At 42.3% G+C, this 18,112-nt stretch overlaps 2 protein-coding genes across 9 annotated transcripts in view; both read left to right on the top strand.

Annotated features, from left to right (window-relative positions):
* Nucleotides 1-464: 464 nt before the first annotated feature.
* Nucleotides 465-14,472, top strand: NONO (non-POU domain containing octamer binding). 8 transcript variants are annotated; one of them, XM_078063969.1, is made up of 14 exons: nt 496-595; nt 2,091-2,184; nt 2,273-2,396; nt 3,245-3,290; nt 6,622-6,781; nt 7,949-8,142; nt 9,403-9,704; nt 10,298-10,393; nt 10,588-10,784; nt 11,129-11,213; nt 11,617-11,719; nt 12,305-12,344; nt 12,577-12,686; nt 13,446-14,472. In XM_078063969.1, the coding sequence occupies exons 2-14, from the start codon at nt 2,157-2,159 to the stop codon at nt 13,578-13,580; spliced, it is 1,620 nt and encodes a 539-aa protein (XP_077920095.1). In that variant the 5' UTR covers nt 496-595; nt 2,091-2,156; the 3' UTR covers nt 13,581-14,472. The 8 variants fall into 8 exon arrangements, with proteins under 8 accessions (XP_077920098.1, XP_077920095.1, XP_077920096.1 ...); XM_078063974.1 differs by lacking the exon at nt 2,091-2,184 and adding an exon at nt 5,982-6,033 and having other exon boundaries at nt 500-595; XM_078063971.1 differs by lacking the exon at nt 2,091-2,184 and adding an exon at nt 1,269-1,320 and having other exon boundaries at nt 505-595.
* Nucleotides 14,473-14,526: 54 nt separating this feature from the next.
* Nucleotides 14,527-18,112, top strand: part of ITGB1BP2 (integrin subunit beta 1 binding protein 2) — a 19,493-nt gene continuing 15,907 nt past the window's right edge. The window contains exons 1-10 of the mRNA XM_078063978.1: nt 14,527-15,180; nt 15,427-15,476; nt 15,566-15,622; nt 15,701-15,846; nt 16,547-16,641; nt 16,747-16,805; nt 16,941-17,011; nt 17,133-17,232; nt 17,498-17,611; nt 17,856-17,918. Coding sequence (XP_077920104.1) covers nt 15,117-15,180; nt 15,427-15,476; nt 15,566-15,622; nt 15,701-15,846; nt 16,547-16,641; nt 16,747-16,805; nt 16,941-17,011; nt 17,133-17,232; nt 17,498-17,611; nt 17,856-17,918 — 819 coding nt within the window. The 5' untranslated portion in view covers nt 14,527-15,116. The remainder of the gene's footprint in view (nt 15,181-15,426; nt 15,477-15,565; nt 15,623-15,700; nt 15,847-16,546; nt 16,642-16,746; nt 16,806-16,940; nt 17,012-17,132; nt 17,233-17,497; nt 17,612-17,855; nt 17,919-18,112) is intronic.

The raw sequence follows: 18,112 nt of genomic DNA, 5'->3' as shown, positions 1-18,112 counted from the left end.
AAGGCTACATCTACCACACGGAATACAATGACATTGTTACTCTTGCCTCTTGCACAGGCGCAGTGCAGGAGTTCTCAGAGCAGCCTACGCGCACGTTTTCTCCCCTTCTCTTTCCACTTCCCTCTCTCTCCTTTTTTGCCCTCTCCTTTGCCTTTGCCATCACTTGGTTTTTCAGTCTTTCCGTTAGCCCGCCGATGTCTCTCCTTCCCACCCTCCATCCCCCTCCCTACCTCTTTATCCCCCTCCCCACCTCTTTATCCCCCTCCCCCTTCCTTTTCCGTCTCGAGCGGATGGAAACTTGCGCATGCGCATTAAGTAGAAAGCCTCGCTCTTTGTCCCCATCTGTCGTTCACACGAACTCAGATCTTTCGCGTTCGGTAGCCAATAGGATCGAAGAAATGGCGGAAAAAGGATTCCGCCTCTGGAGATAAACCTTGATTGACAAGTCAGATAACCAATCAAGAACACCAGTTTGTACCCCTTGGGAGGCACCGAGCTCCGTCGTCTCGTTTCCGGCGGTCGCGCGCTCTTTTCTCGGGACGGTAGAGGCCGTGTAGCGTCGCCGTTACTCTGAGGAGAGAACAGTCGGTAGAGGGTGAGTTTTGGGACGACTTAGTTCTTGTTTGAGAGGGGAGTAGGATTTTTTGCGACAAGAGGCTAGGGCGAGGCTAGGTTTGGAGGGAGGTTGGCCGTTCTTTCCAAGGCCCCTTGAGGCCTTGTCCCCGCCGCCACACGGCCTTCTCAGCCCACCCGCAGGGGCCCATCGCTCTCAGTTCGCCTTGCTTTCTGCTTTAACCTGGCTCTAGTTGCCTTTCCCGCCCCGTTTCTTTGTGCGACTCATCTTCGATTCTGATCCCTGTCAGTAAGTTCCCCGGCCCTTTAGCCGCCCTGGGCCCGAGGGTGTGGGGTCTATTATCCGAGAACCCTGAAGTCGCGGCTGGAGGAGGAGGCGCTTTGTTGGCGCTCCTCCTCTCAGCCTCGCGAGGCCATTAATTCAGAATGAGAAATGGGCCCCCCCCCCCAGCGATGTTTCTTTGTCAAAACTCTAAGCTAGGAAGTTCATCTGCTAGTCCAGACCCCGCGGCTTCCCTAGTCTGGTTCCTGTCTTTTTTTTTTTTTTTTGTCTTGTTGCCTAGCTACTCGACCCATTTAAAGCATCACTTTTTTTTAAATGAAAATTAATTTTATGGATTTCCTGTTGGGTATCTTCCACTCGGGGAAACTATCGTTGTCAACTGAAACCTTTCTTTGTGTTCTTAACGGAGAAGTTGAGGTTAGAGACGACTTGGAGGTACTTTGCTATCTTCAACCGAAGTTGAGGTAGGTGTACGGGGTAGGGTTGCCAGATAAAATACCGGACGCCCCGTTAATTTTGGATTTCACATAGACAGCAAAGTATTTTTAGTATACGTTGCATGGGACTTAAATACTAAAAGATAATTTTTTAAAGTCTGAAATTCAAATTTAACTCTACGTTGTGTATTTGTATTTGATAAATCTGGCAACTCTCGTGGGGGGCACTGGCTTGATTTATGCTGTGTCTTTGTCCACCTTACTATTAAATGAAAGAAGCGCCTGAAAAAGTACCTTACCATATCAGTGCATTCTACAGCTTTCAGGCAGGTGCATATCCATGCAGCCATCTAGGTCGGTAGATTTTTACCAGATCTCCCCGCCCCCCCCCCCCCCCCCCACCAGCTTCCACTTAAAAAGTTGATCCTTTTCCTGAAAACTGATTTCAAATATGTGTGATGCAGTGTTTGGTCTTGTACCTAAACCACATTTATGCAGTTGTACTGTGTCCAGTAGCCCGTCTTTCTAAACCAGCAGTACATACTTTCTCAAGAAAAATCCTTCATCAGGGTTAGTCTTTGGGACAGATAGACAAATCCTTGATGCTGATCTTTGTGCTTAGTTCTTAGAGGCCCAGTGGTTAAGGGGCAGTGAATTTATTGCTCACAAGAGATTTCTGCACGTATTTCCATATTATGTTGGTGGTCATCATCAGAAATAAGTGATAGGGACAGTATTAACTGAGTACTTGCTACTTTGTGGGTACTGTTTTAAGTGTTTTATACAATATTATTTAGTCGTCACCAGTGAATGCCTTCTTGGGAAAGAGTAAACTGGAAGGAAGGATTGTAAAGATTAGCACTATGGAGACATTTATTCAAAAACACAAAGGTAGGCAATTTGATTGTAAAAAATGATTTTTGCTAGAATCCAAAAAAGAGGAGGAAGAATGTAATTAATGATATTTGTCTAACTACAGCACCAACTGAATGCAGAAATACGGATAGTGGTTGCCAGCAGGAACATGTGCTGTGTACACAATCTCATTTAGTCCTTAAAATAACCAGCCCTGTGAAGTTGCCGTTGTTACCCCCTCCTTACAGGTGAGGAAACTGAGGCTCAGAAGTTAGGTGACATGGCTAGTCAGTTTGTGGGACTCTAAACTTTGAAATCAAGCTGAGTTTGATTACTAAGCTTATAGCTTAGTGATGAAGAATGAGCTTTAGAATTAAATGGATGTGAGTTCCACTCCTTGCCCCATCACATTTGGGTAACCTTAGATGGGCATCAGTTTTCTTATCCAGGAGAGTAAGTTTTGGGCACTAAGTGAGATAATGCAGACTTAGCACAGTGCCTGGCATATAATGATTGGTAAATATCTGATATTATCATCTTAACTACCAGGCTACACTTTCTAAAACCAAAAATAACCTCCCTTGAAGTTCTCTTACATGGTTTAGAACATCCTAGCACTTTTTCTTCAAGGAGGTAGATCATTTCTACTAAGAAGTTGTAAAATGGCCTTTTTGAAAAGGAGTGGTGAAGTTTGGTTAAGATGTATATACAGAGTTTTTAATATTTCAGTTTGAGTGGAACTCTGAGGATTTTTATTAATGGGTAAATATAAATTGTGGATTCCTGAATGGGACGCAAGGTACTGAGGCTGGGGCCACTGACTCCCAAATTAAAGACTGGAGAAAAAAAAGGTTCCTTGGATTCTAGCCAGGGGTAAGAAGGTAGGAAGACCTAGTTGGAGAAATGGCTGTGAAGATAACTCAAGTTTCAGCTATAGGCCAGTGTGGAGTCAGGGAAGGGAGGTGTTTAATAGCTGGGACTCAGATAGTTAAAGATCTGATTCTAATGCCAACCTAACCCCATCCCCACCTGTTGCTGGGGTAGACTTCATAAATTTTGTATGTTTTAATTTCCTGTTTTTATGTCTTATTTTTAGAAACATGATTTCCCTTTTTTTTAGAGGAAAAAATGCTGCACCATGGGTAAGAGTAATAAAGATAGATGCAATTATTTTAATTTTAAGAATTTATTATAAGGAAATAGTTAAAAAGAGCTATAAGCAAGAAGATATTTACTGCATCGTTCTAATAGGAAAAAGGTGAAAACAACCTAAATGTCTCATAGTAGGTGGTAGTTTAGTAAGTTAGTATATATCCACATGGACTTTGTGTAGCTGTTAAAAATTATAATTATGTTGACATAGAAGTGAAGAAAAACTGAACATACAATGGTGCAGTATAGCAGCATTATATTGACATGATAATGTATGTTTTGGAAGGTAAATAAGTAAAAATGGATATTGTGGGAGGAATATTTACTCATGGATGTGCCCAAGATTTAGCTGTGAACATTGTTTATAAATAATGGTGAAAAAATAGAAACAACCCAAGTGTCCAACACAATAGGTGCTTGGTTGACAGCTGAATACTGCATCCATTAAAAATTAATGTAGAAGATTGAGTGACATAAGAGCTCTCATCATGTAATAAAGTAGAAAAGGCAAGTTGCAAAATAGTTTTTATAGTATTTCATTTAGAGTACATGCAAATAAATCAGTGACTGGAAGGATAAATGTTAACTGACTTCTGGTGGTGGATTTTTATTTAATAAGATTGATGAAACGTTACAAATAAGATTCAAGTCTTGGCTTAAGTGTAAACTTCCCAGTGAGGCTTACCTCAGCTCTGTTGAAAATTGCAATCTTACCAGGCGCCTGGGTGGCTCAGTTGGTTAAGCTTCTGCCTTCAGCTCAGGTCATGATCCCAGGGTCCTGGATCTAGTCCTGCATGGAGTCTGCATCAGGCTCCCTGCTCAGCGGGAAGTCTGCTGCTTCCTCTACCCCTCCCCCCTGCTCGTGATCTCTCTCTCACATGAATAAATAAAATCTTTTTTAAAATTGCAGTCTTACCCCTTTCACTCCCTATACACTTTGCCCCAGTTTCTCTTATTTTCTAATAGCATTTACCTCTCATTAAGTACTATGTACTTTAATTACGTGTCTTTTTTGTCTTACTAGAAGGTAAGCACAACTGAGGGCAAGAATCTTTGCTTTGTTCATTGATGCATCCCAAGCACCTATAATAGTGCCTAGCAAATAGTAAGCATTCAGTGAATATTTGTTGGGTGAATTAGTAAAAAAATAAAATTAGTAAACAATGATCAATAATCTATAAACAGGGCAGTTTTCATTTTTGCCTGCCTTCTGTTCCTAGTCTACATTCATGCATTTTTGAGGGGGGAAAAAACACCCTTTTCCTGTTTCTTAAAACCTTTCCCTTTTGAAACATCAAACATTTTTCTTTTTTTAAAGATTTTATTTATTTGAGAGAGAGAGCGAGCACGAGTGTGGGGAGGGACAGAGGGAAAAGCAGACGCCCCACTGAGTAGGGAGCCCGATGCAGGGCTCAGATCCCAGGACTCTGGGCTCATGACCTGAGCCGAAGGCAGACTCTTAACCGACTGAGCCACCCAGGCGTCCCAAAACATCAAACATTTTTCACATTTACATGGTCTTCATAATTTTTTTAAAGATTTTATTTATTTATTCATGAGAGAGAGAAGCAGGCTCCCAAGGAGCAGGGAGCCCGATGGCGGGACTCGATCCCAGGACCCTGGGATCATGACCTGAGCCGAAGGCAGATGCTTAACCATCTAAGCCACCCAGGCACCCCTTCATAATTTTTAATGCTGTGTAACACTCCACTGAATAGATGTACCGTAATTTATTACAAACCATACCTCTAATTTTGGGTATTTTAAGTCATTAATTTGTTACCGTAAAGGTCATCACAGTGATGATTTCATGGATGTAGTTTTTATTAAATTTTTAAAATTATATTCTTTGGGGGGGCAGAGGGAGAGGGAGAGAGAAATCCTAAATAGGCTCCACACCTAGTGCAGAGCCTGACATGGGGCTGGATCTCAGAACCCTGAGATCATGACCTGAGCCAAAATCAAGAGTCAGATGCTTAACCTACTGAGCTACCCAGGTGCCCCTAAAATTATATTCTTAGGGTAAATTTCTAGGAGTAGAATTTCCTGAGTCACAGAATATGAACATTTTGATAGCTCTTGTTATTACTTGTTTTATGAAACAGTTTGGATATAGAATTTGATAATTATGTTGTTTTAGTTTTGGAGGGATATGATAAGAAATGTATCAGGAAAGCTTGTATAAGTATTCTCATATACCCATCATCCAGAATCGGTAGTTATCAAGTCGTCACATTTTCTTTGAGAAATCAGTTTTCTTTATTTTAGAGGAATCATATAATGTTAACAATAAATGTTCATGAGAAGGTCCTTCTCTGCATTTTTCCTTCAGCTAAATTCTGACTAGAAGGTCTTGTGTTTAGGGGAAATGATTTAGGATTGGCTTTGCCCTTTTATTTCTGGAGAACTGTCCTTAAATGAGGAAGATGGTCCTCAGCTTGTTAACCAGTAAGAAAGCAGTAAGAAAATTTTCATTTTAAAGCCATCAGCTCTTGCATTCACTCTGGATTGTACCAGGAATTTTCATTTTGTTTTCTTTTAATCTTACGTTGATTTTTAGATGAGATCTAACATTATGATTGTATATTCATCTTTTTTATTTGATGTTTTCATTGCTTTGATAGTCATTTATCTTTATTGTGATTAATAACCATATTTACTGAATGCTTACTATATTTCAGTACTGAGCTAGTGTTTTCACATATTTATGAATCCTCATAGCCATCTTGAGAGGTAGGTATTTTTATTATTCCCTTTATAACAGCTTAAATTTGTGCAAAAGTGATTTACTAAGTAGTACATAGCTAGTAAGTGAGTACTAGGACCATGCTTCAAATCTAAGTATGTCTAACTCCACAGCCTGTACTTTTTCTACTGTTCATTCCATAGTATCTACTGTAGGTTAAGACTGCAAAGTGCCAGATAACAAGATTTAATAGTCCTTGTCCTTGTGATAAGTAGAATCTATTTCCCTTGTTAAGTTTTAATATTATGATAGGGCCAATTTTTAGGGAGTAGCTTCTTTGGGGAGAGTAGTTTCCAGTTAATGTATAGAATTAGTGAAAGGAAAGTTTCTTCAAGCTACTTCTGTGCAAGTTGTTCTCATTTAGTACTTGTCTAATTTCTGTGTGCAACATAACTGCTAATGTCTGGTTCTTTTTAGGTTTTTGAGTGGTACAACTTTGCCATACTTGTTCACAATAACCAGTCATTTGAATCTGGCAAAAGCCAGGATATCAGAGATGATTAGTGACATATAAATCATCAGGAAGGTGACTGATAAGCCCTGAATGTATTTGACAGTCCACATTTTCCTTTTAGGGTGCAAAAATGCAGAGCAATAAAACCTTTAACTTGGAGAAGCAAAACCATACTCCAAGGAAGCATCATCAGCATCACCACCAGCAGCACCACCAGCAGCAACAGCAGCAGCCACCACCGCCACCGATACCTGCAAATGGGCAACAAGCCAGCAGCCAAAGTGAGTACATGCTTGTAGGGGGGTAAGGATAGGGTCCCTCCCGGGAAAGGTTCCTTGGTTTTTAGATTAATCTCTTGGGCTTATAAAGGAATAAGCCTTTGTGGCACACCTTTTGCTCTTTTTTCCCCTATTTACCTCTTAATACAGCTTAGGATAGAAAAAGGGTGATTCACTGAAACAAGGAGCAGACATGTTGGGTAGCAGATGAGTACAAGTTGCTGTGCTGTGTTGGCATATTCTGCTAAACATGTCTGTGTGTTTTACCTCAGAGTTTGGTTCTTAGAGGTGATCATCAGATGACTGGTAGTTAGAAAATATAGAACAAGTCTTTAAGGGAAAAGAAGTCTGGTACTGAGTGTTACACTTTCAGCCTGGGGTCTGTGCCAATCTGTTTTAATCAGAGTAAACATTCTTTAAAGGCATGTTCCATTCATTCAGCAAACTTTGAGCACCTCTTGTGTGCCTCTAAAACTAGAACCAACCTCAGCCCTCTTTTATTTCCAGAGATCCCTACAAAGAATACTGTTTCCTAACTCATTTCCTTTCATTCCATTAACCCAAGCATGAAAGAATGGGAACTGTTAAAGATTATGAAGATTGGTGAGAGATTGGGAAAATGGAGCAATTATGTTTCAGTTTTATTTTTTTAAAGATTTTATTTATTAGAGAGCAAGTGAGAGCGCACGAGAAGGGGGAGGGGCAGAAGGAGAGGGAGAAGGAGTCTCCTCACCGAGCAGGGAAGCCCAATGCGGGGCTTGATCCCAGGATCCTGGGATCATGACCTGAGCCAAAGGCAGACACTTACCTACTGAGCCACCTAGGCACCCCTATGTTTCAAATTTAGAAAACTGATCTCTTCTGATACAAGTCTCCTTGACTTGCTTAATTTTCTCTTTGACCAATAGCTTCTGTATTGTCTTTCTCTTAGTCCGGGTGGCTCCTGGCCCATAGTAGAGCTATTGAGAAGTACTCCCAGATGTCTGCATACTGCTTTCACATTTTAAGGGCAATTTACTGATAAGTGGTTAGTGGATAGATTGTATTGGGAAATGGTGTTTTTCTCTACAGCAGTTAGGTTTCCTAATCTAGCAGCAGTTGTAGCTCTTTGAGAATGTGACTGTAGATCTCTTTGCCCAATCTTTTGAGTGACTGTGTGTATTCTCTCAGATGAAGGCTTGACTATTGACCTGAAGAATTTTAGGAAACCAGGAGAGAAGACCTTCACCCAACGTAGCCGGCTCTTTGTGGGCAATCTTCCTCCTGACATCACTGAGGAGGAGATGAGGAAACTATTTGAGAAATATGGGAAGGCAGGCGAAGTCTTCATTCATAAGGATAAGGGCTTTGGCTTTATCCGCTTGGTGAGCAACCATGGGCTTTTAGAGTATATGCTCTAAAAGGTGGGGAAGTCGGGGAATGATGGATATGGAAAATACGGCAGTGGAGATAATTCTCAGGTGGTCTGTTTGTTAAATGTTTAATAGTTGTAGTTGGTAGAACAGGACAGAAGATAACAGGTTTTATTTTTATTTTTCCTTATAGGGTTTTGTTTTGTTTCAAGGACAACATAGGTTTATTTGTCTAGGACACTGAGACTAAAGTATGCCCTTTGGAACTTTTGTTTTCATTGGTAAATTTCAAACATACAGAGGTAGAGAGAATAGTATAATGAACCTATAAATACTCGATGCCCAGCTTCAATAATTATCAACTCAATTTTATTTTATCTTAGTAACTAATGATTAAAGTTCATATACTTTATTCCTAAGTTCTTGCCTATGTATTGTCTCACTTAAGACTTTTTAAAACCATGAGGGGACAGTTTTATTCGTATCTATTTTTTTTTAAAAATTTTAAGTTGTGCTAAAATACACATAAAATTTATTATTTAACCATTTTTAAGTGTAGATCTTTTTCATAAAGACAGATTTGATTAGGAAACATGTTTAAGTATATGAGGGAGGAACTTTTTTAGGCATTATCTACATAAACAAGGAATATAAGGTGTTAGCAAGTTCACTAGATGTGGTGGTCAGAACTAGTTTTCATTCCAGATCTACCACTAACTCAAGATTACATGGGCAAGTCATTTTTTTCTGGGGTTTGAGGTTCCTCTTTAGTAATATGAGAGGGAGTTCCCATTAGGGTCTGTGGTTCTAAAGAGGTCTCAATGGAGGGCATACATGATTCTCATTAAACTTGTATATAGCTAGCTGAAATTAAAATACTCTGGCTGATGTATTGTAAGGGTAGGTTTTAGGCTGGTCCTTGTCCCAATGATCTGTTATACCACTTGGGAGAATAACCTATATGATACTGATGACCATGTAAGTGGTATTAACTTCTAGAATTTCCAGTTGATTTATTGCAAGGCTATCAGAGCAATTAGACTATCCAAGAGTTATCTGAAACATGTGATTTCGATTGATAAGTGGTTAGTGGATAGATTGTATTGGGAAATGGTGTTTCCATTCTTTCAGGATATCAAGGTTTCTTTGTGTGTTGTCAGAATTTTGGGGCAGGCAGACATTTTATATTGGGCTCTGCTACTTTAGACTCTTGATGGCTGTACCTGTGGTCATTGTCAAACTTGAGTTATTCTAACTTTCCTCTGCTTCTAGGAAACACGAACCCTAGCGGAGATTGCCAAAGTAGAACTGGACAACATGCCACTCCGTGGAAAGCAGCTGCGTGTGCGCTTTGCCTGCCATAGTGCATCCCTTACAGTCCGAAACCTTCCTCAGTATGTTTCCAATGAACTGCTGGAGGAAGCCTTTTCGGTGTTTGGCCAGGTGGAAAGGGCTGTAGTCATAGTGGATGATCGAGGAAGGCCCTCAGGAAAAGGCATTGTTGAATTCTCAGGGAAGCCAGCTGCTCGGAAAGCTCTGGACAGGTGCAGTGAAGGCTCCTTCCTGCTAACCACGTAAGTGAAGGGCTGCTTTTAGTAATAGACCTTAGATTGCTACTTCCTTCGGTGGTGTGGGAAGGTAGCCTGTAGGAACCATGCTTTTGTGTTCACCTAAAGACTTTGGATACTAATTCAGCTTTCTAGTAGGGTTCTCAGTCTCAGTGGAAATAGTATGAGGATTAAGAAATAAACCTTTCAGTCTTCTAGTAGGCTGTCATTTAATCAGTGTTAAATCTCCCCTTTGAAGTCTTAGAACTCTGAAAAGTTGTTTTGTGCATGCAGCCTCTCTGTGTTTACTTCAAGTCATTGTCCGGAGTTTTACAGATATTGGATATTTAAACTGCACTTAAGTATCCTATCTACTTACTTTGAACATCTTTAAGGCTGTATTCTGAGATTTAAAGCCTCATGCCATCCTATCAACCCCAGATTCCACATAATGCCATTAAAAGAACTTGGTTACTTGGGGCTGGGTGTAAAAATTCCTTCAAAAATATGTTTAATTATCCAGTCCTGATCCCTATCTACTTTATTGTGCCAGTGGCAGGTATAGGGAGGAAGCCTGGTGTAGGGTATAATTTGCTGGACACTGAGCTGCTTTCTTCCAGATTTCCTCGGCCTGTGACTGTGGAGCCCATGGACCAGTTGGATGATGAAGAGGGACTTCCAGAGAAGCTGGTTATAAAGAACCAGCAATTTCACAAGTATGTGGTTCTGACAGATTCCCTGTTAGGTGCTTGTGTATTCTTAAGGAAGCTTGTAAAGGGATGTGTAAAAGAGGCAGGTCTTTCCTATAGGTATTCACCGGCAGCCATGATCTTGGCCCTCAGGAGGAATGCAGTGCTTAGTTGGGGGAATCTTGGACAAAGTTTTAATAACCCAGGAACTTTGTCTATAGGGAGCGAGAGCAGCCACCCAGATTTGCACAGCCTGGCTCCTTTGAGTATGAGTATGCCATGCGCTGGAAGGCACTCATTGAGATGGAGAAGCAGCAGCAGGACCAAGTGGACCGCAACATCAAGGAAGCTCGTGAGAAGCTGGAGATGGAGATGGAGGCTGCTCGCCATGAGCACCAGGTTATGCTAATGAGACAGGGTGAGTGTAGACCTGTAGGTCTTAAACCTAGAACAAGAACAAAATGACTTTTTTCAGGAATTTTTTGTATCAGTTGGTAGAGAAAAGCCTAAATCTCTGCTTTTATTCTCTGAAATATTTTGTTGATCTTGGTAGGCAAATGAGCTTGGAGATGTGACAGAGAATACTGGATTCTGTGGAGAAGGAAATAATAGGTTTGACTTCATTTTTGGAATCTGGATAGCTCAGATGGCCACGCAGGGATTATATATCCCCTTTGCTTTCTGGATCTTTATTTATAGAAAATTATTGAGTCTATATGAGGAGAATGAAAAATACTCTGAACCAGTCTACTGTTTTTCTAGATTTGATGAGGCGTCAAGAAGAACTTCGGAGGATGGAAGAGCTGCACAACCAAGAAGTGCAAAAACGAAAGCAGCTGGAGCTCAGGTAACTAACTCTCAGACCCTTTTTCTCTGACAACTCTAAGAGGTAATGTCTCACTCCTGTTTCCTACTACCGTGCTACCTCATGCATTTGTAAATATTTCCTGGATGCTTCTCAAGTTCTCCCTTTGGATGGGAAATGTTTCAGCTGCCCATGACTCTAGGAATTACCCAGGGCTGCACTAAAGGGAAAGCAGCTGAGTGCTGGTGTCATGAAGCTCCTTTCTGAAAGGAGAACTTTTTTTCCCCTGAATGACACGTTTGGCTTGTTTTAGGGCTGGACACATTGAACAGTGAGTTTCTTGCAGAGCTATGATAGTTTCCAGTAGGTTCTTGATCTCCCCTGTTAAGATAATCTGCTCAAGTTCTGGAATGTCTCTGCTAAATACCTTGGTGACTCTCTGTAGGCAGGAGGAGGAACGCAGGCGCCGTGAGGAAGAGATGCGGCGGCAACAGGAAGAAATGATGCGGCGACAGCAGGAAGGATTCAAGGGAACATTCCCTGATGCGGTATATCTCCCATGTGCCCATGATGTACCAGGCCAGTCACGATATGACAAACCCACCATGAGTTGTCCACTAGGACTATAAAACATACCGGGTTATGACCAGTTTTTATATTCTGTGAAACTCCTTTTAGAAAGAAGAATTCATAGGAAGAAAAGGTAAGGTTTGAAGGGGAGTTCTTGCCTCACAGGCAATTTAGGATGAAGAGCTAGGGCCAGTGTTACACTGTTTGGACTCAGTGACTGCATGATGAAATATATCCAGTCCGATAGCATCCTTAACTAGTTCTCTGATGTCCTTGGAGTTGTTGCACAGATTGAGGTCCTAGAAGAAGTCAGCTATCTCTCCCCTTGCCTTTTACCTCTTCTGTTCCTAATAGGAGACTCTGACTTGTATCCTTGTCCTAACCTTGAACTCAACTGCACACCTAGCAAGGAGATGTTGGTTTTCCTCAGCTTGGCCTCAGTGTGCTTGGGAGGAATGTGTTATCATTCTACTTGCTTCCCTTAGTGTGTGGTCCTCAACGTATTGTGAATGGTAGAATGCAGTGCTATCTTGGACTGTTTTGAGTATTTCTTTATTTTTCAGAGAGAACAGGAGATACGGATGGGCCAGATGGCTATGGGAGGTAAGAACTTAGGAGGTTAGTGGCTCTGATTTCCTTTTTTGTATCATTTCTGGTGAACTATGTGGCTTCTCAGGCATAGTCCAGATTTAAGGGGCTGATATTTCTGGGAGCATCGTTTTTTGGGGGGGGGTAACACGTCCTTAGCTCAGAGGTCTTGTTGAATTGTTTTCTCTTGCACAGAAAGAAACTGACAGTCTCTATCTCCTGTACTGATCACGCTATTCTGCTTTAGGTGCTATGGGCATCAACAACAGAGGCGCCATGCCCCCTGCTCCAGTGCCAGCAGGTACCCCAGCTCCTCCAGGACCTGCCACTATGATGCCAGATGGAACCTTGGGATTGGTAATAAAACTGCAAGAGCTTTACAGTAATTCTAAATGGTGATAGGAGAAAGGACTTTGCTTTCAGAAAGTCCCTGTGCCTGCCACAATTTTGCTACAGATACTCGGGTTTTAGGGCCGCTGTTTTCCATTAAATGTAACCTCAAGGTCTTGATTTTTGAATCTTGAACAAACCCAATCTCAAACTATACTTTGTCTGGGAGTTAAGTAAATGCCTTTGACTGGCCAGTCTGTTTAGTTGCTACCCTGGGTTAATGGAGGTAACAGGGGTTTGGTGGTTTTTGTTTGGTTGTTTGTTTGTTTTTGGAGGGAAGGCAATGAAGGTTAGGTATTATCACATAAAATAGATAGGAATCCAAAAGGATTGCTCATAACAATTCTGAGTTACAGTTCTAGTGTCAAAATTTTAAAACTGGGTGCGCTTAAGGTTGCTGAAGAGTGATGGCTTGTCCTTGTCACTATACTTAGTTTGGGGAAAGGGACTTAGGTGGAACTTAGTCTGGGAATTTACTATGTAATATTATTTAATCAGTAGGAATTGGGATAAAAAGATAAAGGTAGGATAGTTGGGTGGGTCTGTAATTCAGACAGCCTTCTTTTCAGGGATATCCACTAGAGTTCTAAACAGGCTTAGTCTCCCCTAGCACATCAAGAGCTTTGAATAGTCGGGTGGAAATGGCCTCCAGGGGCGGGATTACAAATGGGTGGGAAGCTTGGGACATAGGTTCTATTGTAACATTGCTCTCTCTTTCTCTTTAAGACCCCACCAACAACTGAACGCTTTGGCCAAGCTGCTACAATGGAAGGAATTGGGGCAATTGGTGGAACCCCTCCTGCATTCAACCGTGCAGCTCCTGGAGCTGAATTTGCTCCAAACAAACGTCGCCGATACTAATAAAAATTTCAATGTCTAGTTTCCCAAAAACCCTTAAAAGAAGGACCCTTTTTGGACTAGCCAGAATTCTGCCCTGGAAAAGTGTTAGGGATTCCTCCCAATAGTTAGGTCTTCCTTGCCTGTACTACTCTGAGGGAGTTTGCTGGAGGCTGAGGGCAAGGGAGGGGCGATACTTAACAAATCAGTTCTGTGTGGTATATTGTTTAACTAATTGATTTTGTGTGGTGCATTCCTGAAGTCTCATGTGATTGTTGAGGGCCTGTGGGGGGGGACCATGGCAAAATGGATCCAGTTAGAGCCCCCATTAATCTTGATCATTCCATTCTTTGTCCATCTTGTTCTATTTGGTTCCTCATTATACCCTCCAACCCCAGAGACACTGCCACATACACCACAAAAACAAGCATCCCCCAATGACCTTAGCCCCATTGTTCCATTCACTCGCAGGTGGGAATTCAGGCCAATGTCCACAGAGGTCACAGACAACATACATACGGTTCTGTTATATCCCATATATTACCCCTTCATGTCCTAAGGAAGACATTTTCTCTTAGAGATTTTCATTTTAGTGTATCTTTAAAAAAAAATCTTGTGTTAAGTTGCCTCCATCTTTTTTCCTGGGTTAGGACAACCCAGGAACGGCCCTTTTGTGTCTATGATGTTGCTGTTCACAGCTTTTCTTGATAGGCCTAGTACAATCTTGGGAACAGGGTTGCTGTATGCTGAAGGTCGGACAGTAGCTCTTAGCCTTGCCTATCTTAGGTAGTTTCGCTGTGCATTTTTTTTTATTGGTGTACCATGTTTGATTTGTCCCTGATATCTTTGGAGTTTTTCTGAGAAATGGAGCAGTAATACAGCATCAACTTATTAAAATACATTTTAAGCCTTTTAATTTTCTGTGCTGTTTTTGAAAGGGAATGGAGGGAGGGGAGGTCTGTCTCAAGAGATAAGCATAGGTTCGATAAGTATAATCCTTTATTACCTTTTGCTCAAAAGTATGAATCATCCATTTAGGCAAATTTGGGGAGGTTGGATGCATACTCTGGCTTCTGTGGTTGACAAAGATTGGTGCTATTGGCGGTACACAGAAGCAATGAGGATGAGAGGAAAGCTGCTGCTTTGAAAGAGGAAGAAAATGAGTTGGAGGAACTGGGGTACCTTCATTGAGCTGGGAGGGGTCTCAAAATTGGGATTCATTTCTGAGCAGCTGCTGGTATGTCAGAGGCTTGGAATTGGCCTGGTAAATCTAAAACTGTCTCAGCAGTGGTTAGCTGACCTCACCCAAGTTCCAAGCCCTACTCTGCCTGATCCTTTTTTCTTGAGCCCCAGAGCTAAAATGCTCCTGAGCACTCTCCTATTGGTTGAGAAGACCAGTTGAAGTTCCCTTGCCCATGTTAGGAGGTGTACGCCTCCTGAACTAAAGATAGAAACAGCTGGCCCTTGCAGACAGCTAAAAGCCTCCAGACTAAGAGGTGTTCCCCACTCGGCAGCCAGACTCCTTGAAATACCCTTTCAGTAATTCTACCAACGTCCTCCATGTCTCTACTCTGCCATAACAAAGGCTGTGGGCAGCACTTTGACCCCAATGCCAACCTTCCCGGTGAGTAACTAATTCTGACTTTGCCAGGGGGCTCTGTGAGTGCTGGGGGAGTGGTCAGCTGTGGGCAGTCTGTTAAAGGAGCAGAGAAATTTAGTGTATCTGACCTAGTTTAATTGGTCTGGGTGGTCTTCAATCTTATTTTTACATTCTAAAGAAAAACCATGAGCATATAAATCTGTGGAAGAAGTAAGAGAAGTGATACTTGGTATAGTTGCCTTTCCTTGATCCTTCTGCTGGTATCCACAGATTCCTGTTGCCATCACCCTGGGGTCCCAATCTTCCATGATGCACTGAAGGTGAGGAGTAGGCAAGAGGGGATAGCAAGAGCATTTCCCAAAGGAAATATAGCCAGGAATCTAAGCTGAGCTGGGTCTTTTGTTATCAGGGTTGGTCCTGCTGCCGGAAGCGAACTGTAGATTTCTCTGAATTCTTAAACATCAAGGTAAATTATTTACTTCCTTGGATTCTGTCCCTAATAGAAGGATTCTATCCCTAAACCTTCTTTCCTTATCTGTACTAGGGCTGTACTGTGGGACCACACTGTGCTGAGAAGCTCCCTGAGGCTCCTCAACCTGAGGTGCCTGCCACAAGCAGTTCACTTCAGGAGCAAAAACCTCTGAATACGATTCCAAAGTCAGCAGAGACTTTGCGTCGGGAGAGGCCCAAGTAAAGAGGAGGAAGTCCCTGGGTTTTTCCTACATTCATGGAGCTTCCTAGAAGTGATTAATGGGTCACTGGGGCTTGGGGACTAGGGATAAGAGGAGGGCCAAGTGTCAGGGTTTTGTGTATATTTTATACCTTAGGGGAAATTTGTATCCAGAAATAATGTCTTTGCTTTAAGGTTGGTATGGGGGTGATGGGATAGGTATTTAAAGTCAATAGAGTAGATGGCCCCTCATAAATACGTAGTTCTAATACAAGAGAGATTGTTGAGAATGACTTGATTTTTTTTTCTTTTTGGAAAAAAGCTTTAAAAAGAGTTTTACATCAAGAAAAAGATGGCAGTATTGACAGCCAAACGGCTGTAGAGAATAAATTAATTTTGTGGAAGTAGCATGAGCAACAGAAGAAAGTCACATTAGGTCCACAATTAGAAGAGGACGAGGATATGAGGCAGTTCTGCAAAGAAATGTAGATTGAGAGCAACTGAGTAGATGGGCAAAAAAGCCCTAGGGATTTCCCTAGGGTTCAGGGACTTGGGATGTCCACAAAGAAGATAATTGGCAATGGAGTTGCTACCCAACTTTTCCAACCCTGCCCCCACTTTCACCAGATTTCTCTGACACCATTACAACTGGTGGGAGTGTTGGAGCTAATGATCATGGTTAATGGGTCAGAACTAAATCACCCAACCCATACCCCCTAGGTCAGAGTTGCCTCCAAAGCTGCTTCCACTAAATATATCCCAAGCCCTGGAAATGGCATTGGAACAGAAGGAATTAGACCAGGAACCTGGAGCAGGTAAGTGGGTCCTTAGTAGGACAGGCTTTGCAGACTGGAATTTAGTGAAAGTGGCAATTAGGTGGAGGGAATAGATAGATTCCTGACTCTGTTTCCTTTGCTCAGGACTTGACAGTAGTCTGATCCGGACTGGTTCCAGCTGCCAGAATCCAGGATGTGATGCTGTGAGTGAGAGCTTATAAGGGGTGCAAGCATGTGGCTGAGAGATGCTATACCTGGGATGACGGTATAGATATGAGGCTGTGTGGGGTATACTTTAGAATGACCTGATTCTTCTGATTCTCCTTTACCCATCTTAGGTTTACCAAGGCCCTGAGAGTGATGCTACTCCATGTACCTACCACCCAGGAGCACCTCGATTCCATGAGGGGTGAGAGAGGGGACTGGGTAGGGTCTATAAGTACAGTTTCTCCCACTGTTGATCATAATATGGGAGTGGGGGCTCATGGGGAGGGGAAAGGAGATTCAGTTGAATTATCCTCCTACCTCAGGATGAAGTCTTGGAGCTGTTGTGGCATCCAGACCCTGGATTTTGGGGCATTCCTGGCACAGCCAGGATGCAGAGTTGGTAGGCATGACTGGGGGAAGCAGGTAAGCCCAGCTTTCTTGAACTTTTAATTAGAACCCAATTCCAGAAATAATTACTGCTCCTTGTACCTCATGGCCAAGCTCTCTATCTCCTCCCTTTTGTGCAGACCAAATAAGATTCTGCTTATCCTCAACAGCCTGGAGGCTTTGCCATATGAAGTAGTATTAATCTTTCTGAGATTCTGTGTCTCTTCTCTAGACACACCTGAGAACTTCCCTTGGGTGAAGAGTTCATTCTTACCACACACATTTCACATCCTCTCTTTAGCTGCCAGCGTCTTGCCGTCATGATTGGCACCAGACAGATTCCTTAGTAGTGGTGACTGTATATGGCCAGATTCCACTTCCTGCGTTCAACTGGGTGAAGGCCAGTCAAACTGAGGTGAGGAATGCCTGATGCTGGTTGGGAGGCTGGTGAATTGGGTGATACTACAATTTTACAGGCAGAGTTGCTGTATGCAGCAAACATGTGGGCTCCATAGTCCCCTGAGAGGAAGAGCTAGTAGGTCAGGGCTATCTGGCTGACCTGTGGATATAGGGCTCACACCTCTGGCCTGGTTCTCTGTTGTAATAACTTGTTCTGACCTTCTAGGATTGTTACTACCCCTGTAATTCTTTTTTCTCAGCTCCATATCCACATTGTCTTTGATGGTAACCGTGTGTTCCAGGCACAGATGAAGCTCTGGGGGGTAAGTGAAGATAAGGGGCACAGGAGGGGGAGGAAGATGGGGTAAAAAGAAGGACCAGACTGGAATGAACAGAGGGTGTCTTGAGGGAAGGAATTATAGTGGGAAAGTGGAGGTTTTCTCTTCATTTGCTTTGATATTCTTTCTCCCCCTTTCTCTTTTTTCTCTCCCCTCCTCCTCCTCCTTCTTTCCTCTTT

This window comes from Halichoerus grypus, chromosome X, assembly GCF_964656455.1.
Source record: "Halichoerus grypus chromosome X, mHalGry1.hap1.1, whole genome shotgun sequence".
In the NCBI taxonomy this organism is placed as follows: Eukaryota; Metazoa; Chordata; class Mammalia; order Carnivora; family Phocidae; genus Halichoerus; species Halichoerus grypus.
Note: the sequence above shows the minus strand (reverse complement) of the source record. Positions and strands in the feature narration are given on the sequence as shown.